General features: G+C 37.5%; 3 protein-coding genes across 3 annotated transcripts; 2 read left to right on the top strand and 1 right to left on the bottom strand.

The window, feature by feature from the left end:
• Nucleotides 1-931: 931 nt before the first annotated feature.
• Nucleotides 932-12,210, top strand: LOC126782497 (CHD3-type chromatin-remodeling factor PICKLE). Its single transcript, XM_050507754.1, has 31 exons — nt 932-1,091; nt 2,150-2,299; nt 2,417-2,554; nt 2,648-2,802; nt 3,052-3,213; nt 3,361-3,602; nt 3,689-3,784; nt 3,880-4,016; nt 4,098-4,310; nt 4,393-4,500; nt 4,796-4,846; nt 4,949-5,048; nt 5,508-5,650; nt 5,746-5,849; nt 6,054-6,192; nt 6,321-6,490; nt 6,596-6,662; nt 6,752-6,874; nt 6,963-7,072; nt 7,159-7,240; nt 8,260-8,457; nt 8,763-8,925; nt 9,019-9,124; nt 9,381-9,455; nt 9,995-10,056; nt 10,169-10,245; nt 10,400-10,530; nt 10,637-10,997; nt 11,264-11,384; nt 11,489-11,562; nt 11,673-12,210. Exons 2-31 carry the CDS (start codon nt 2,153-2,155, stop codon nt 11,973-11,975), a joined length of 4,158 nt encoding a protein of 1,385 aa, XP_050363711.1. The 5' UTR covers nt 932-1,091; nt 2,150-2,152; the 3' UTR covers nt 11,976-12,210.
• A 1,731-nt stretch (nt 12,211-13,941) lies between these two features.
• Nucleotides 13,942-15,957, top strand: LOC126784522 (brassinosteroid-related acyltransferase 1). Its single transcript, XM_050509986.1, has 3 exons — nt 13,942-14,536; nt 14,745-15,227; nt 15,365-15,957. The coding sequence occupies exons 1-3, from the start codon at nt 13,979-13,981 to the stop codon at nt 15,884-15,886; spliced, it is 1,563 nt and encodes a 520-aa protein (XP_050365943.1). The 5' UTR covers nt 13,942-13,978; the 3' UTR covers nt 15,887-15,957.
• Nucleotides 15,958-16,373: 416 nt separating this feature from the next.
• LOC126782220 (two-component response regulator ARR12) lies at nt 16,374-20,215 on the bottom strand. Its single transcript, XM_050507431.1, has 7 exons — nt 20,169-20,215; nt 19,847-20,054; nt 19,300-19,452; nt 18,586-18,975; nt 18,290-18,366; nt 16,993-18,195; nt 16,374-16,731 (listed from the first exon to the last, which is right to left on the bottom strand). Exons 2-7 carry the CDS (start codon nt 19,974-19,976, stop codon nt 16,717-16,719), a joined length of 1,968 nt encoding a protein of 655 aa, XP_050363388.1. The 5' UTR covers nt 19,977-20,054; nt 20,169-20,215; the 3' UTR covers nt 16,374-16,716.
• Between the last annotated feature and the right edge of the window lie 59 nt (nt 20,216-20,274).

The raw sequence follows: 20,274 nt of genomic DNA, 5'->3' as shown, positions 1-20,274 counted from the left end.
TTTTGTATGTTGTTACAATGACGCTAGAGTTGACCTATTTTAGTGACATCCGTAGAAATTACGTTTATTTGATTTTATTCACCGTTTCAACATGAATTGTCAGCGACATGGTTTGGTAACGTTAATTCATCATATAAGATACTACCTTCTAAAACATATTAGTTGTTGCTCAAGTTTGAGCCAGGCAAATCAAGTGTTCTATAACGGAAAACAAGCTTCCATAAGCGAAATATAAAAGAGTTCTAACTAATTTCATGGGTCAGTTATGTATCTATCATACACATGTATGTATTGTTTGTTTTTTATGAGTGAAATGTATAATCTCAATTACTATGCACTTTACTTATCAGACACGTAATACAACCACCTAGCGCGGGTCTTTTCATTGCATGATCGCCACGACAAAGACTATTTGTTAACGAAAGTGAATGTGGGTTTATTGAATGTGTAATAAAAACTGATATGGTCTCGCACACTTAGTTATAAACTTGTCTCACGTAAGTGTAGTGATTTCTTCTGCCGAACTCTAAGATCTCTAACAATCATAATATAAGATTATTCAAGGCAAGACTAATGTCGAGCCAAATAAAACATAACATAGAGAAACAAGTCAATACCTAGTCCTACTATAGTGCAATTGTGCATTAGGGTTTAGTACCTAAAACAGCACAATGTAATGGTTTGATCACAATTCTATTTTCCATGGTAAAACATGGCATTCAAGTTTGCATCACCGCTAAAGTCTCTAACACAAATACACAATCCCTTGGGCCTTGGCTTTCACCAAATTATATTTTCATCCCCAAAATCACAAGGTAAATCTCGTTCTTACCGGCCATGGGAGAAGGACGCTTTAGTCCCTCATCCCAGGGAGCCAGTGCTATAGAAACCCCCCTCCAAATAAAACAAACAGGCTCTTCCTCACGCTAAATCCTCGAGTGACCGGAGTCAAAGTATCTCTCTCTTTCTCCATCTCTACAAATATTTACTTTTTACCCTCTCCTTTCATTTTTCTCTAGCCCGCTGGGAATTCTACTTCTCGGGGGTTTGGGAATTCAGGCAAAGCTTCCCCCAGATCCATTCAAACTCCGGTAACTCTCTCCGTCCCTCTAATTCGCTTTACATTCTGCTAACTTTCACCATTAATTCACACTCAGCTTAACTAGTTCTGATTCATCTCTCCGTCAAACCCCTTCAAATTGGTCTCTGTTAGGGTTTTTCCGGCCAATTTAACTCGTGATTTTCACATATCCATCAGACTAGTCATTTCCATGTGATCTCAGCCTTTTGAGTATCACTGATGATGATGCCGCGCTCTTGATTTATGTGTTCAATGTGGACTCGGTTGCTTGAATTTTCAGCTCTCATAGTTTTAGTTTTGCTTTCTGCATGCGTTGTTTTGTTCTCGGTTCGCAATTTAATATTTCAGGTGTTAATATGGTGTGAATGGTTTTAAAAAAGATCATGATGAATTCTTATGAGTATTCCTGATTAGCTAATTCTGCTGTTCTATATATGCATAAATATACTTGTGAGAGTTTTGTTACATGTATAACTGCAACCATTCGGCGTTACCGTTGATGTATCCATGTATGCATGAAGCATTGCCTATTCGTTCTCCTTGTACCAATATACTGTTGTGAAATTCCGTTTGTATTTATTAGCAATGGAGGTTGTTCAGTGCTATTTCTTTATCTGTCGATTAGACGATGTTTTATCCGTTCCCCTTTTGGTTAAGGCCTGGTATTGATAGGCTTATGCGCTAGATTTTTCGGTTTAGTTGATAAGAATTTACATTTTTCCATTTTACGTAAAGATAATATCACCTTTTTAGAAAATAGTTAATAATTTGGTAATAAGTATTCAATCTCGCGTTCCTGTGGAGAAAGAATGATCAGTGGATAGAATGCGTATCATTCTCACAGAACTTCTTTGACAAACATAAAGTGGGGGAATTGACACTCATTTCCGCACAGCAAAACGTTGTAAATAGGTAGTTGGGTATGGCCACTCATTGCATTTACTGATACAGGTTGCCTGACCAGTTAGTATCAATTTAGAATGTAGCTTGAATAAGCCAGTAAGAACATGCAGTTGTTCCTCACACATATCATTGAATGCTGATTGAATATCTACTTTCCCTCTGCAGAATATGAGTAGCTTGGTTGAGAGGCTGCGCACTAGATCAGAACGAAAGCCAATATATAATATTGATGAATCTGATGATGATGGTGATTTTGGGCCTGGTAAACCTGGAAGAGATCAGGAAAAGTTTGAGAAGATTGATAGGACTGACGTGGTTTGTTCTTCACTCCTTCAAAACTAATAGTATCTGAAGTCTGTTGTGCTGCATATTTTGTTTCAGTTTAGAAATTACAACAAGTATTTTCTTATACTTCTGTTTTGGGGTATGTAGAAAGATAACTCCTGTCAAGCGTGTGGGGAAAGCGAGAATCTTATGGAATGTGAGACGTGCAACTATGCATATCATGCTGCGTGTTTACTCCCCCCATTGAAGACCCCTCTCCCTGACAGCTGGCGATGTCCAGAATGTGTATGATTTCCTTACCTAATTTTGTTTCTATTAAACCTGATACGGATGATATGCTATGGTGATGGCTGAGAACAACATTTCCTATATTTACAGGTGAGCCCTCTGACAGATATTGACAAGATTCTAGATTGTGAAATGCGACCTACTGCCGCTGATGAGAGTAATGCCTCACATCTGAATTCAAACCAGATTTTTGTCAAACAATATCTTGTAAAGTGGAAGGGACTGTCATATCTACATTGCACATGGTAATTTGTTATTGGTTTCGGCTTATTCTATGTATAGGTCCTAACTGTTCACTCGTTATCTTAGACTCTCTTTCAGAATAATGGATGGCTTGCAATATAGTTGGCTCACTCTGAAACCATCCCTATATGCAAGCTGGCTGTCTTTTGTGCTATTCTGGCAAATTGTTTATCCATTTTGGGTCGTGAGCTTGGTTTACGTGACCATTTAACATGGAAATTTCCATTTACCTGCCAATTTATTTTCTTCAGGGTCCCTGAGAAAGAATTTAATAAAGCATTCAAGACATTACCACGTCTAAAACAGAAACTTAGCAATTCTCAGCGTCAAATTGCTGCCAGTAAGAACACAGAGGATGATTTTGTTGCAATTCGACCTGAATGGACAACTGTTGACCGGATCATTGCTTGCAGGTCCCTTTTCTACCGTCATTTGTCTATTGATTACCAATATCATTTGGCCCTGAAAAAGTTTGTATGCTTTCAAATCTACATGAGAAGGAATGTGAAGTGCTGTACACGAAGTCTAGAATGTTAGTAATTTTTTATTGGATTTTGCAGGGGAGACGATGAGAAGCAATACCTTGTAAAATGGAAAGAACTTCCTTACGATGAATGTTATTGGGAGGTGGAGGCTGATATCTCCACATTTCAGCCAGAAATAGAGAGATTCCATAGATTCCAGTCTAGAAGTCACAAATTATCTGGTAAGCAGAAAAGCAGTCTTAAAGAGCCTACCGAATCAAAAAAGAAGCAGAAAGAGTTTCAACAGTTTGAGCACAGTCCTGAATTTCTTTCTGGAGGTACTGCTTCTTTCTATTATGAACTTTAAATCTGGGTTGCTTCACTCTTTTACTATGGACGCCTGAGTGCTTTTTGGTGTATATAGGTTCACTGCATCCTTATCAGCTTGAAGGTTTGAACTTCTTACGTTTCTCATGGTCCAAACAAACTCATGTGATACTTGCAGATGAGATGGGACTTGGTCAGTATATATACATATTTCATTTTAACCTATGGTATAATTTTCTTTCATGATAGCTTAAATTCACCAACAGCTTGAGATTTATTTGGTTGCAGGAAAAACTATACAGAGTATAGCTTTTTTAGCATCTCTATTTGAGGAAAGAGTCTACCCACATCTAGTGGTGGCTCCTCTTTCAACTTTACGAAATTGGGAACGGGAATTCGCGACATGGGCACCTCAAATGAATGTTGTAAGTGCACTGGATGTTTATGTGACACATCATCATTCATCAATCAAATGTGGTTTTTGAATAAAAGTTCACTTGGTTCAGGTTATGTATGTTGGCTCTTCCCAAGCCCGTGCGGTCATACGGGAATATGAATTTTACTTCCCCAAAAATCACAAGAAGATCAAGAAGAAGAAATCTGGTCAGCTTGTTGGGGAAAGCAAGCAAGATAGGATCAAGTTTGATGTCCTTCTCACATCATATGAGATGATTAACTTGGACTCTACAATTCTGAAACCGATAAAGTGGGAGTGTATGGTAATTTTCTGTTGCTATATATGTACACTCCCTACATATCTTAATATTTTAGTTTGTGACTAATACTGACTTCCATCTGTAGATTGTTGATGAAGGACATCGTCTCAAAAACAAAGATTCAAAATTGTTTTCATCATTACAGCAGTACTGGACTAATCATCGGACACTTCTGACAGGGACTCCTCTTCAGGTAGATCGCGCGGTGTCTTGTGTGATAAATGTGTTTTTCCTTATACTGCCCTTTCTGATTTCCAACATCTCTCTGTCTGATCGATTGAATTATTTAAATACATTCTATACTATTTTTCTGGACTTTTATGCTGAATTTTTGTGCCTTAGGGTTTTCTGGGTTCCGCATATAGTCAGCTTAAATTGTTTGTGTTGTTTGTGTGTTCTTTTATGATTAGCTTCCGTAGATAAACTAGTTACATACAACAAAGTCATTCATTTAAACTTACTTGTGGTCATATATGTTATGATTTCAGAACAATCTGGACGAACTTTTCATGCTTATGCACTTCCTTGATGCTGCCAAGGTTAGTGTGGGCCATGCACCCTATGAAATTAAATAGAGCTAATTGGAAATAAACGCGTTTTTTGTATTTTGTACCTTCTCATGTGTACTTTTTTACATGCAGTTTGCAAGTCTGGAGGAGTTCCAGGAAGAGTTTAAGGATATTAATCAGGAAGAGCAGATATCCAGGCTTCACCAGATACTTGCTCCTCATCTTCTTAGAAGTATAAATTCAAAACTCTATTAAGCTTTGTTATTTTAATCTTTTTCTTTATGTATTTTGAAGTTTAAATCTGAAATTTTGGCCCAGAAAAATCTTGGATTTTCTATCTTCTACAGTTTCAAATTCTTAAAACTCTTTGTATGTAGTTCAATTTCGTAATTATTTATAATCACCTGAAATCCAATTGATATCAACGCATGTCATTAATATCCGGACTTCTTTATATCATTAGTTCTCAGTTTGCATACAGACAATAGTTTACATGGTTTATTGATGTGAAAAAATTTGTCGCTGATACCTGTTGAACACATTTATGCTTTGTGTATTTGCAGTAGTTCTTTTCCCCTCTACGATGTAGTTTAAAATCCAATATGTATTGTGACTGTTAATATAAACACATTCTGATTGCTCTAAATTCATTATATGAAAAAATTGTGAAAATGTGTGGAAATTTCTGCAGGGGTGAAAAAAGATGTCATGAAAGAACTACCTCCTAAGAAAGAACTTATATTACGCATTGAATTAAGCAGCAAACAGAAAGAATATTACAAAGCAATTCTCACTCGTAACTATCAGATACTAACTCGTCGTGGTGGTGCACAGGTAAGTTTGCATGATCTAGTTAAATGAAACTCTCTTCTTCTTTCTTTGTTTTTTTTTCTTTTCCTTCTTCTTCTAGCCTAATAAGTGTTTATCAGATATCTCTTATCAATGTGGTCATGGAATTGCGCAAGCTCTGTTGTCATGCCTATATGCTAGAAGGAGTCGAACCGGACATAGAAGATGCCATTGAATCTCACAAGTAAAATTTTGTTTTTGCTAATAAGTTGGTGAATTTATTTTGTTGAAATTCATAATGCTGTAGTTGATTATTTTGTTTTCTGCTTGAGCTGAAAATAATGTCGGATTTCTTTTTCATTGATAGAATGTTATTTTATAACCAAATTGTGCATGCTTTGGTGGAATTCTTAGACACTTGGTTCCAATTTCTTGTATCATATGGCAGACAACTATTGGAATCTTCTGGAAAACTGCAAGTCTTGGACAAAATGCTGATAAAACTTAAGGAGCAAGGGCACAGGGTGCTTATCTATTCACAATTTCAACACATGTTGGATTTGCTAGAAGACTACTGTACATACAAAGTATAAACACCTTGTTACTTTTGTTTTTGTCTGCATTCTTATAAATTATCATCTGCTTTTGCAGAATGAAATAGATGGCAACTTTTCTGGTTATATCTAACAGCTTCAATTTTTTTCAATTTTGTTAGAAATGGCAGTATGAAAGAATAGATGGTAAAGTTGGTGGAGCTGAGAGACAAATCAGGATAGATCGGTTCAATGCCGAAAATTCTTCCAGGTTTTGCTTTCTGCTTTCAACCAGAGCTGGGGGCTTGGGTATAAACCTAGCAACTGCTGACACGGTGGTCATATATGATAGGTAAGTATTAATTTTTTAAACTGTATACTAAAATTTTCTTACCTTTTCCTTCTAAATTGTATTAATGGAACTTTCTAAAAAATTTCTTACGATTTTGGTCTGCAGTGATTGGAATCCTCATGCTGATCTACAAGCTATGGCTAGGGCTCATCGACTTGGGCAAACTAACAAGGTTCATTCTAATACTTCAATGGTATCAATTATTCTTCTTTTGGTTTTTGTTTTTGTTTCAGTCTTATAATAGGGTTTTTGCGGTTGCAGGTGATGATTTATAGGCTAATAACACGAGGAACGATCGAAGAAAGAATGATGCAGCTGACTAAAAAGAAAATGGTATTAGAGCATTTGGTTGTTGGAAGATTAAAGGCTCAAAACATTAATCAGGTTTGCAAATATCTTAATTAGTTTTTGGAGCAAGAGCATTATGTACTAGTGGAATTTTAAGTTTAAAATGGTTCTTACTTTATTTTAGGAAGAACTTGATGATATCATCAGGTATGGATCTAAGGAGTTATTTGCTGATGAAGATGATGAAGGAGGAAAATCCCGACAAATACATTATGATGATGCTGCAATAGATAGGTTGATATTTGTAGGAAGCTTTTTCTCTTTCGATACATCGTTTTGCTCAACTTGATTTTTTTATGCTTCTTGTTCTTTGTTGATAGATTACTCGATCGTGAACAAGCTGGTGATGATGACGCACTGTTGGAAGATGAAGATGAAGATGGATTTCTGAAGGCTTTTAAGGTACATATTTTAATTTTTTAAGGTTGTTTGGGTTATACTTTATATGGCCAGGACACTGGTGATGTGTATTCATAAGGCTTAACAGCACACTTAATGTGTTGGCTGTTTTCTGCTCCTTAAACTGTTTGATAGTGATAATGAGATAATGCGCCGGGGCTTAGCCATTAAATAAAGTAGTGTTTGTTGTGGTAACTCATGAGCATCAGTTCTTATAATTTAAGCATGGCAATTTGTCAGGCCATTTACTTTTACTTTTTACATAGTGTTCTATATGAGGTCAGACTAATATATACTACCAAAATACAACTGCTTGATTGCGTTATACAGTTAATATGGTATAAATGTAAATTGTTGTTTTTTCTAGCTCCATCCTCCTTTCCTCTTTTTTTTTTTTGGGTGGTGGTGGGGGGGAGTGATTTGTTGCTGTGGTGTGGTTGTAATACTATTGATTGTTTACCTTCTTTGTCCATTTTATCATGATTTTCTTCCTTATATACATAAATGTGCTGTATCCTAATGAATTTAGTGAGTCCAACAGTTACCATTTTGAGGATATACAAAGTTTGGGTATTAATTTCGTATCCTGATATATTAAGAAGTTATGCCTGAAGTGGTTTCTTGTGAGTGTGTATATATATGTAGGAGGATATTAGAAACCTACCTGTGATAATATAATAATAAAGGGGCGGTGGCACACGTCCCTTGTTGGTCCTTCCCAGATATTTCTTCTGAAATACTTTCTGATAGCTTACCTTTATGTAGAGGAAATAGATATTCATCTGTTTATTGTTGGAGTCCAAGGTTTCTGTCTATAGAAATTGTAAATTTAGTCTTCTACATCCATTGAGTCGCAGCATTTGGTGGTTCCTTTGTTTTATTTAGTCAATAACAACATACTTGACTTATTGACAGTTATGTTTCATAAGAGTTCTTATTTCACCCTCTTTGTTTGCTGCTTTATTTTCTTTTGCTGAACTTCTTTCCCCCTAAACTAAATTAACCTGCATCATGTGCTACAGGTGGCAAACTTTAAATACATTGACGAAGCAGAGGCCATGGAAGAGGAGGAACCACAAAAGGCCGCTGTGGAAAGTAGACCTGCAGATACTAGTGCAGAAAAAACAAGTTTCTGGGAAGATTTGTTAAAGGACAGATATGAAGAGCATAAAGTTGAAGAATTTAATGCTTTAGGCAAAGGGAAGAGAAGTCGTAAGCAGGTAGTTCTTTAAGTTGCTGATTGTAGGGATCTTTATTGTTATTATTTATTTTTGGTACAAAGATGTGCTCTTGTTGCCACCAATTTGGGGGTCTGATTGTGGGTGATTGCATCATGGAGCACGTTCTTTTAACATCATCTTAACTGATCTACATATAAATAATTTTTTTAAAATTTCCTTTTTCCTAACAATACAAATTCTCAATTTACTTCATAAAAAAAGTGGAGAGACAATATTAGACGTGCCAAAAGTTGTTAAAATCTTAGTCTTGTGAAATTTTATCAGTGTATACTGCATTTGTTCAGATGGTATCTGTGGACGATGATGATCTGGCTGGTTTGGAAGATGTAAGCTCTGATGGAGAGGATGATAACTATGAAGCTGAAGTGACGGATGGTGAAACAGCTTCATCTGGTCCTCTTTCTGGAACTCTTTCTGGGCGAAAGCCTAGTAAAAAGAGAACTCGTGGTATATTGACTGATGTGGTTATGTGTTAAGAATTTGACAAATAGTTGATCTCATGCTGATCATCTTTCCCCTTTGAAATGAATCATTTTGCAGTGGATAGCGCAGAACCCCTTCCTTTGATGGAAGGAGAAGGAAAATCCTTCAAAGTCTTGGGTTTCAATCAAAATCAGAGGGCTGCATTTGTACAAATATTGATGAGGTACCGTTTAGATTTGTATTTTTCTTTGCCAGTGCTTTTGCTTATATTTTATGTTTATCCATTAATTTCCTCCATTTTGATCTATATACATTCTGACTTTGAAGTTCTTGAATCTAATATGTAAATATCTACTGAAATTATCTTATGTCGTGTGACAAGCATCAAGCCTGTGGGCCTGGGGATCTGTGATAGTTGTGTGTCTACATTTCAAATAGACTTGTGTATCTTCTGACGATAAATTGTGGGACACCTGCAGGTTTGGGATGGGGGATTATGACTGGAAGGAGTTTGTAGCACGCATGAAGCAGAAGACATATGAAGAAATAAAAGCGTAACTTCTCCTTTCTACTTGCACCTATACGGACATATGGATCAATACTAGATAGTTTAGATGTGTTCTTCGTATTTTAGTCGCTGCTGCTATTCAAAAAATTTCAAGTTCTTTTTTCTGCGATTCATAGAAGTGAAATGCCAGTCTCCTCAAACTATATAATTGCATCTTATCTACGAAGTTTGTAGAAAATAGCTGTATTCGTGATCCTTTTTTAGTCTTCTGTCTAATAGACTGCTATATAAGTATATAACATATGTAATGATGCAAATGGATGTTGCGGTCGTAGAAGGAATTCTCTCCTGTTAATAACTGGGTATCCTAGGCATGCATCTTTGTGCTGTTCATTCCAACCTCAGGTCTCATTCATCTCAATGTAACAGTAGTATATTACAATGGCTTCATGTTATGTCTTACATTCATCCATATCACAACCCTAGCCAAGGAACACACAATTCTGTATTTATGGAAAACAAATTGTACATATTCTTTCAGTACCATGGGCATGTTCTGATTTTTTTTTTTTAATTTCATTTCAGTTATGCCACTCTATTTATGCAACATGTAGTTGAAGACTTAACAGACTCCCCAACGTTTTTAGGTAATAATCCTTGGAATTCCCATCATTCTTTTCTGCCCTTTCTTTTATATGTTTACTCTCAGTATGTTACCATTTTTGACAAAGAAAGTATCTGTCCTGATCTTTGTTATAGATGGTGTCCCTAAAGAAGGACTCAGAATACAAGACGTACTTGTTCGTATTTCTGTTATGTCTATGATTAATCAGAAAGTGAGTTTGTATCCCCATTCAATACACTTTTTTATTGTAATATGTATGGAGTTCTTTGGATTTACTTATCTACATGTGTTAATTATGTAAGAGTGTGTGGATCCTCTAACCGTCCATCCCATTTGAATTTTCTTGCGTTTGTTCTTTGGTATAGGTAAAGTTCGCAACAGAAAATCCAGGTGCTCCTTTGTATGAAGATGACATCATGTTCCGTTACCCAGGATTGAAGGGTAGCAAGTTTTGGAAGGAGGAGCATGATGCGGTGTTACTGCGTGCCGTATTAAAGTAAGATTTTATCATAAGATGGTTACTATTGCTGTTGGTTTTTAAGCAATTTGCTTCTAGTGATCAATATTAGCTTTCTCACATTGTTTTTGGCCTTGATCACAAGGCATGGGTATGGAAGATGGCAAGCTATTGTTGACGACAAGGACCTGGGGATTCAAGAAGTTATTTGTCAAGAGTTGAATCTTCCTTTTCTAAATCTTCATGTCCCAGGGCAGGCTAAAGCACAAAATGGAATACATATTAATATGGAAGGACCTGGTAACGCTGCTGGAAATGGTAATGGCTATGTCGGAGAAAGTGTAGCTCAGGGAACCATTGATCCAGTAAACCAGTCTCAATCATATCAAGAGTCTTCTACATTGCATCATTTTAGAGATATGCAAAGAAGATTAGTGGAATTTATTAAGCGAAGAGTACTTCTCTTGGAGAAAGGCAACAATGCAGAAGCCCAGAAAGAATACTTTGTAAGTTTATAATTTTATGTCACATGCATGCTGTGGAAAATTCTTGTATGTGGGAGCATATAGGAAAATAGCTTAAATCATTAGTGCTTTTTAACATCATTCCTCTTGTTATAACTCCTAAGGTTATTGAAATATGAACTTTAGCAGATTAAGGTTATGAAATATGAACTATGATTTATAATTGAACTTGGAAGTAGACTAAAAGCAAGATACATGATTGTTTGATTTGATTGTTAAATTCTTGTTCTCTTCATTTATATTCTCAGGATGAGTTGTATGCAAATGAGCTTGTGGAGCTTGAGAGGGGAACCATGGGGACAAATCTGCCCTATACTGGGGAGACTGATCAGCAAATGGGTGATCAGCTGCCAAAGGTTGAAGAAATCGGTAAGTGCAGTCTGTTTCTTGAAGAACTTCCTGGTAGATAGATCAATATTGTAATTTCTTTCTGGCTATATTTACTCAGTGATTGTGATATTCATGCCTTGCAGGTTCGGAAGAAATTTTAGCTGCAGCTTGCGACAACAATCCAGATCGTTTAAAGTTGCCTCAGCTTTATAATGAGGTATTTTATTGAATATTGGTCATTTTGTTGATGGCTTTGAGCATGTTGACATTTACCTTATCATAATAACAAGTCAGATCTGATATGCCTTCTTCCTATTCTGTTGGTAGATGTGCAAACTTGTGGAAGGAATTGCCCCTCAGTCAGTGCAGACTTCTTTTGAAACTATCTGCGAAGACATACTAAGCAGGACTCGCCCCCCTATGCAACAAAATCCTCCTACTTCAACACAGCCAATTCTAAATGCAGATGAGCAACCAGGAGATGAGTCAAAGAGCAATCTTGTTGTCCCTGAATCACCCTCTGCAAAAGAGAATGCTGATCCTGCTGTCGAAGTTCAAATGAGAGATTTGGCAACAGAATCCAACCCTGATATCATGGCGTTAGACTCCCGCAACACAGCAAATGAATAGTGAATTCCTTGCGATTTTTAAGCTCGTGGATGTTTGTGTTTGCCTCAGACAGGTCCAATAGTGTCCGAAAACGCTGAAAATGTTGTTGGGAGTCATGAAATAATTGTAGTGCTGTTACCGTATACCTTGTTGATCATAGCTCAGGTGATCAAAAGTATTTAGCTCACAGAAGTAGATACAAAAACAGTTCTTCCCATCTTCTATCAAATAATAAAGACAACTTATTTCCTATCAATTTTTCTATTCAATATTTCAGTTGCTAGCTTTTGGTCTCCAAAACTTCATATCCTAGTAGTTGTCTATACTCGTTGGACCCTTACAACCTCTCGCATTCTCCAGAGTTTTATCACTTCTATAGTATCGATGCTGATCTCATCATATAATAAGCGATATAAGTAATTAAGTAGCAACAACCGCCATTGATTTGGAGTTAACTTATCTCATCCACAAACCTACTAGAATCCAACTATACATGATCTTGATGATTTATATGAAATGGTCAAGTAGTATAGAAATACGCTGGGTTTGTGGTTCAGTGGTTTAGGGTTGCAACATTTAAAAATACAAATTTAATTCATGCGTGATCTATATGATTGAATAAATAATGAAACCTTGATGATCCTAAACAGTCCAAAATCGAAAGTAGAAGCATCCAGCATTATACAAATCTAGCTAGACAATCATGTACCAGTTGTTGGCTCACATTTCAAAGGGTAGGAATGTAGGATCATGATGCAAAGGTATACAAGAGCCCCCACTTGTATCATACTCCCTGAACCAACTATTTAAGTATTAATCATCCTTCAAATTAAAGTCTTACTTTTTTTTTCTTCTGGTCTGAACTATATAGATAAGGCTACAGATCAGAAGAGTATATATACACACAGAGTCACAGACACTCGTGGTACCTACTTTTTGTATGTATTTTGTTGCTTTTGAGTAACATGAGGGGTTCGGGCGTATCTTTTGCTTCGGTCATTACATATATGGACCAAGGATTATTTCATCCTCGAAATAAGGCAAGTGCTGGAAAAAGTCGATGCACCAGGAGACAAGTCTAGGGGCTTTGAAATCACGCATGCATTCTTATATTATTGCTTTGGCCTTTGGGCGCCATGGCCATGGCCTTGCCTTTGTCTTTGGTGCTTCCATTTTCAACACTGAAGAGTCGATCACCTGCAAACCCTATACGAAGACCTAACCCTAGCTCTCTCTCTCTCTCTCTCTCTCTCCCATGGCCTTGCCTTTGTCTTTGGTGCTTCCATTTTCAACACTGAAGAGTCGATCACCTGCAAACCCTATACTAAGACCTAACCCTAGCTCTCTCTCTCTCTCTCTCTCTCTCTCTCTCTCTCTCAATAATGAGTTAATGACAACCACTTGAACCCCACTACTCCTAGCCTCTTCCTCCGATCGATCAATTCACAACTCCTTCGATCACCAGAACAGAAATTACTAGTTTCTCTGTTAACGGAACTGATAGATAAGTAGGCGTTGTCATTTGGGATCGGATGATATGACTACACAATTGAGTGATTTGAGTCAATCCTAGCTTGAAATAAAATGGAAAATAGATAATGTTAAAGGTTCAAACAGAAGTCCAGATCATACTAAACTCGAAGGACGCCATAGACTTACCAAGTTACCAATAATGTAGCATAGTCGACAGTTGATCGATCAGTAGCTCGCTAGCGAGCAGCTATACCCTACATAGTGGTCATTACATATCTTCGTCCAAGTGCGAGACAGGTAGACACCAAATAATTTATACTAATACTTTGAACTACAGTAGCATGCAAATTCAATGACTAAAGCCGCCTTAATATATATATATAAGTTACCAACTGTTAAAATGATTGGCTACAGAAACAATAGCATTGCATCTCTTCATTCTCGGATTTCTATATATCTACCTGCAGCTCCTTGCTTCCCTTCTCTCACACTTAAATTAACAGAATCATTTTGATTCTATTAGTTACGTTCGTATATAGTACTTATCAAATATGGCCAGTAGTACTGAATTAGGTGATCATGATCATGATGACTACTTGATCAAGAGAGTTTCAATCACAGAAACCGTACTGGTTTCTTCAGCATCAGCTTTGCAGCAGCCTCCAAAAGTTGTCAACCTCTCAAACCTGGACCGCCAATGTCCGCTTTTTATGTACTCAGTTTTCTTTTACAAATGTCCCACCACCTCCTCTTCCGATCGTAGTCGACTTTGGTCGCTTGATTCAGTTTTTCAAAGCTTGAAGTCAGGCTTGGAAGAGACTTTATCCATCTGGTACCCGGCGGCAAGTAGGTTGATCCTGACCAGCTCCACCGACGATGACGACGTCAACCTTCAATCTAATGATGTTGATCCTGGTGGTCTTAACTTGTTGTGCAACAACAAAGGTGCTATGCTTGCCAAGGCAGCCACAGTGGTTCAGATATCAGAGCTTGGCGACCTCTCTCAATACAATAAATTCTTCGAAAACTTAGTTTACAAGCCTCCTCTCCCTTTGTTTGACGATCAACATGTTGATCATTTCTCTCAGATGCCACTTGTTGCTGCTCAGGTATACATACCTAATGACTTAATCCATAACTGCATATATTATTTGGATAGTAAATTAGCTAGCAGCCTCTTCGTAATTGAAACAAGTTAATGTCCAACCAAATTCTCAACACTTATCATCACATTTAAGAGATATTGTCGCTTAATTTGTATAATCAAATAATCAGTAACTGCGATTTTGTTTTTGGCGGAATGCATATATAATGTAGGTGACCGAGTTTAGATGCGGAGGATACTCAATTGGCATTGGCATCAGCCACTCTTTATTTGATGGACCAGCTGCATATGAGTTTATGTGTGCATGGGCTTCTAATTCTGCCATCAAACCAAATCAAAACAAGTTAGACGTTGTAATAGATGATGAGCTGCAGCCTAAACCAGTAGTACTGATGCACGACAGAGACACCCTGTTGAGGATGGTTGACAATTATTCATGTCACGATGACGATGAAGATATTAGCTGTAGGGCTTCTGCCATAGATCACTTATATCAACTAATGATGCAATCAGCAGCAGCAGTTGCTTCGACTGATCCCCTGATGGTCAAGAGTACTAGTAGCAATGGTGATACTAATTATGTTCACAAGACCTTTCATTTGAGCAGTGTATTCATCAACTGTTTGAAGAAGCAGGCTGTTGGTGACAACTTCATATGTTCCTCTTTTGAGCTTGTAGCGTCTCACCTCTGGAAGGTATATATTTACAGCTTGTCAAACCAGTAAAATTATTCCGCTATTGATCTTTATGTGTAACAATTATTCATCACAAACATTACAATGCATGCCTCTGTGAACTGAGTAAATGTGTATGCAACATATGTGGGTCTCAGGCGAAGACTTTGGCGTTAGGATTGAGCAAGGAAACGATGAAGGAAACAATGGTGTGCCTGCAATTTTCTGTGGACGCAAGGAACAAGGTGGACCCTCCACTTGCTCAAGGTTTCACCGGCAACGCTTATGTTCTGGCCTCTGTTGCGCTGACTGCCTCACAAGTTGTTGACCAATCAGACCACAAAGCTATTGTTGACAAGATAAGGGAGGCCAAGAAGTCTGTGACAAATAAGTACGTCAAGTCATACATGAAGGCAGTTGCCGGTGGTGGATCCCAGGAGACTTCTCTTCCTCCCCTCAAGGAGCTCACCTTAGTGTCTGATTGGACTAGAATGCCCTTCCACAAGGTTGGCTTCTTACAAGAAGAAGCAGATTATGCTTCTCCGTTGATCGCTCCGGTGCCGGAGGTTATTTATTTCATGCAGAATCCGAAGGATGACAAGGGCATTGACATGAGAATTGGGTTGCTTCCGCAATACCTCGATGCCTTCACTCGCTATTTCTTCGCCAATACCAGTTGAAATCTTCAGTTACTATATATTGAGTGTTAAGTGAAACTCGGAAATTGACATTGTTAATCATGAGAATTAAGTTGGTTTGGTCTGTGAAGGAAGTGGTTGGCTTGGTACGTACGTACTAGTATGGCCCGTCAAAGGATATCTGCTATATACATGTTCTATGATTGTGATTTATTATATGCTGTTATCAAAGAATCAGAAGTTAATTATTAGTTGCGTGATTATCAAATGGTCGTCTGTTAAGGCACATTACTCAAATTTTAAAAAAAAAAGGCACATTACTCAAATACACACCTCACCAACAATTTTATATAATGCTGCTGATCACATAATGTTGTATGCAACTCCTGTCATGTCATTATCTTTTTTTGAAAGGGTCATGTCATTATCTTAATCCAACCTTAATCTTCTGGCCAAAAGAGAGAGGGACCTTGGAATGCTTGAGCTGTATAAATGCTTAATATGAACGAAAGGGAATGAAAAAAAGCATTGAACACTGTATAGTTAATGAATTATGATTAAACGCTAATCCAGAAACAGACAATGCCCTTTCATTGTAAGTAGGTACAGATTGAGCAAAGGCTGCAAGCAATTATTCGTTCAATTAACAAGAAACTGACGCTCATTTTCACGTAACTAAAGAGACTGCCTATTGGAGAGAAAGAGCAAATAAGTTGTTTTGCTGCTAATAAAATACAAAACTTTCGATTAATGTAGAGACCAACACAAATGCCATGAAATTTACTACAAGTAAATTCTCATCTCGCAAAGAACAGCAAGTACTGGATCTTTCCAACTTTCTCTGGTCGAACTATCCTTCCCATAGATGTTACTCATCTCTTTTCCAGCTGCATCACCAAGTTCATGTTAAGGAAGGTAAAGCCAAATCATATCATAATTGCACGCAACAAATTCTGCGGCTCAATTTTGTGAATTTTAGAAATAATATGGGAAAATAAAACTAAGCTGCACCTAACATCACTGTTATCACTCCTCAGTATACAAGATTACTTTTCATAAGATCAGAGACTAGGAATACTGTTAATATAATGAAAGTACTCATATCTCCTAGGCTTTCAGAAAACTGAAAGGACTGTTAGGATTCATACCTGATTCGTCATTGCACCCACTAAATCATCCAATAATCCATGATTATTTGACACTAGCCCACCCTGTGGCTTCCTTTGGTCCATAACGTACCCTGGCTCCAAGTTCATTGATGTATCCAGTGATCTTTCAACGTCATCAAATTTTATGTGCAAAGGGTCAAGAAAATTTTGCTGTCCAATGGAATTGAAGTCCATGTTCATGTTTCTTTGTAATGTAGTGCCTTTTGAGTCCAAATTCTGGTCAAAATCCACAGGAATATTAGCAGGCATCAAAGAGCCCGTGGAGTTACTTATAGCATCCGAGTGGTGGTATGGGGAGTCCTGCTTATGATCCATCCACATCCATCCCTGAGTTGGATCACTATCTATCATCTGCCTAGCAGTGCTACTAATTGATGAAGGTTGAATCAGCAGTTCTGGTCTTGGAACCTGCAATTGGCTGGAGACTGAATTTATAGTAGCAACATCAAACTGAGAGTTCCGCATTTGCGGAGATATTGCAACAGGTACACTCTCCCTCGTGTTTGGAAAAGAATTTGACCGGAAAATAGATGACTGAGCAGCGCTTGACCAGCTGTCATTCAATCTACCATGATCCATAAAGGAGGCAGGATATTCTGTTTTTAAGGGAGCCACTGGAAGGGAAGACTGGTTTACGTATTCTCTTCCACCTTGGAAATCTTGAGGGTGTCTTAAGACTGTGTTGTCTGTAAGCCCGAGTGCATCAGTTGATCTACTCATGGCAAGTTTTGCATCTGAAAAACCACTGGAGTTGGGAAAAACTGGTGTACCATTGATACCAGCAGAGAGGTCTTGCACGGAGGTGGCACCCTTAATATGCCGTTGATCAAGTTCCAAATTTCCTTGAAGCATACTTCCATTACGGTTTCCATGAAATATTCCCTGATCAAGAATCGAGTTGCTTGCACGTTGTCCCTGACCCAATTTAAATGATCCTGATGATGGCAGGCAATGCAGTCCCAGACCAGCTGGAGTGTTCACTCTTCCAATCATCCCATTAAGTGGCATGGATCTAAAACCAGTGTTGTTAAACTGCCCAGGGCCAGTCAATGCTTGGTAATTTCGAACTCCATTGAAAGAACCCATTCGCAAATAAGAAGAATCTGAACTGCCTATAGCTGCCATCATGTTAGCTTGTTGGTTTGCTGCACAGCTGATTCTTTTGAGATAAAGTCTAAATTTCTGCAATCCAATGGAAAACAAAAATTACATAAGGGTAAACTCCCTGTAACAAAAGATAAAGATTGTGTGTTGAACTAACGTATAGCATTCATACCTGGAGATGGCTTGCCACATTTTCTCTAGTCAGTTTATCCTCATTCATCAAATCTAGAATCTTTTTTGGTACAGCCTCTGCGTTCATGCAAATTTAAGCAAGGGAATTACTACTACTAGAACGTTGTTCATCAAAGTAGCTTTACACACATGATTGATTAACTGCCTAATGTACTACAATATTTCAAGTCCAGCTATATTGTACAAAACTTTAAAGGAGAATTTCAACACGTTAAGGAGTATCAGATATATAGAATAACTTCCTCAACTAATTTAAATGAGGGATGAAGAACATACTGTCAATGCCCAACTTATTAACAGCAGCAACAAACTTGCGATGCAAGTCTACGGACCAAACAACGCGAGGCTTTTTCTGAGTTGAAGGGTCATCATTATCATACCCATCCTCATCGCAATTATCATCCTCATCCTCATCCTGATCCTTCCGTTTTTTATTTAGCTTCACATTCTGATCGGAATTACCCATGCCTTGACCACAACTTCCAATGTGAGACTTGTCCTGATTGCCAGAATTTGTCTGGTCCTTTGAATCACCCTTCTTTCTCCTGACAACATGTTGCCAGATGTTCTTCAACTCCTGAATTCGGACTGGCTTTACCAGATAGTCACAAGCTCCATGGGTTACTCCCTTCATCACAAGTTCATGATCTCCATTTGAAGACAACACTGAAAATATCACACTTCATAATCAATACTGAATTCAGGCCACAAAAGAAAAGGGAAAAGAACAGTTTAGCAACAGACATGCTTTACAAGCCTAAGAATGGACTGCAACTATAAGAAACTTTAAACTATCAGAATCTACTGTATATTTTTCAATAACTTAACATCAGCACACCATGTAGACTACTTATTAGAACTGAAAACTTTTTTCTTAATTCGTATAAGTTGACGATGCTGTCTCTAGTTATTTGAAGTTAATACTTTAAATAGTAAAAAGAAGAAGCTAGGGACAGCATAATGGTGATTGTGAACAGGGTCTTAATTTACTTATAACAGGGAGATCCATCTCAAGTCCCACGAGCTCGAGCAACTTAAATCCATCCATATCTGGCATCTGGACATCGCTGATAACCAAGTCAAACTTGTTCCTGTTTTCTCTTAACAATTCCAATGCTGTAAATGCATGACTAGTAGCCGTAACTGCAAAATCCAACACAGAAACAATATAAGCACAACAATCTTCTTTAGTGTTAAAATTTGAAAGTGCAGATGGCGCAATTTACAAGACTCTTTATTAGAGATCCTATGGTTTGATAGTACCTAATAGACAATCACACAGGCAACTGAATCTGAACATAGTTGAGAACCCATTTGATCTCCTCAATCTAAATATAATCTAAAAGGAAATCTTATAACATGACTTCTGAAGGTATTACATCTTGATATCAAATTTCGATAATGGAAATTGATGGAAGAGCAAAAGTCAAGTAGATTAAGTGTATAGCATACCAAAGGAAACAAAATTCATACGAAACAAAAGCAAAATGCCTCATAACAAAATTCAAAGAGTGAGAATAGAAGAAACATAACACACCATGATACTGGCACTTGTGAAGCATGGTCTCCAAGACCCGCAGGCAAGTGACATCATCGTCGACGATGAGAACACGCATTCCAATAGGAAATTGATCTCTTTGGTCATCAAATACTGTTGAGATAGTCATCTCCTCAAGCAGAGAACTTGATGAAGAAAACGCAGAAATCTTGAAGCTTTCCAAGAATGGACAAAGAGAACCCAGAATCTAATAGAATTTTAAACAAAAAAGAAACAGGGGATATGGATTAGCAATGATGATGAATAGTAATGATGCCTCACAGGGAGGGTAGGGAGTTGAGTTCTGTATAGAAGGAGAAACCTCTAAGTTGATGGAATCTGAAGTAAATGTATATAACAACCAGAAGTCTGAAGACTTTCCTGAAATGAACCTTTTATTTTCTGCCTGGTTTTAATTTCGTTCCAGT

This window comes from Argentina anserina, chromosome 2 (assembly GCF_933775445.1).
Source record: "Argentina anserina chromosome 2, drPotAnse1.1, whole genome shotgun sequence".
Classification (NCBI taxonomy): Eukaryota; Viridiplantae; Streptophyta; class Magnoliopsida; order Rosales; family Rosaceae; genus Argentina; species Argentina anserina.
Note: the sequence above shows the minus strand (reverse complement) of the source record. Positions and strands in the feature narration are given on the sequence as shown.

Coding starts and splice junctions, on each gene's coding strand:
- LOC126782220 (XM_050507431.1), bottom strand. CDS start 19,976: ATGACTATCTCAACAGTATTTGATGACCAAAGAGATCAATTTCCTATT. Junction 19,453..19,846: donor TCACAAGTGCCAGTATCATG/GTGTGTTATGTT, acceptor TGGATTTTGCAG/TTACGGCTACTAGTCATGCA. Junction 18,367..18,585: donor TAATAAGTTGGGCATTGACA/GTATGTTCTTCA, acceptor GCATGAACGCAG/AGGCTGTACCAAAAAAGATT.
- LOC126782497 (XM_050507754.1), top strand. CDS start 2,153: ATGAGTAGCTTGGTTGAGAGGCTGCGCACTAGATCAGAACGAAAGCCA. Junction 3,785..3,879: donor TGCAGATGAGATGGGACTTG/GTCAGTATATAT, acceptor ATTTGGTTGCAG/GAAAAACTATACAGAGTATA. Junction 10,246..10,399: donor TGTCTATGATTAATCAGAAA/GTGAGTTTGTAT, acceptor TCTTTGGTATAG/GTAAAGTTCGCAACAGAAAA.
- LOC126784522 (XM_050509986.1), top strand. CDS start 13,979: ATGGCCAGTAGTACTGAATTAGGTGATCATGATCATGATGACTACTTG. Junction 14,537..14,744: donor TGCCACTTGTTGCTGCTCAG/GTATACATACCT, acceptor TATATAATGTAG/GTGACCGAGTTTAGATGCGG. Junction 15,228..15,364: donor TAGCGTCTCACCTCTGGAAG/GTATATATTTAC, acceptor TGTGGGTCTCAG/GCGAAGACTTTGGCGTTAGG.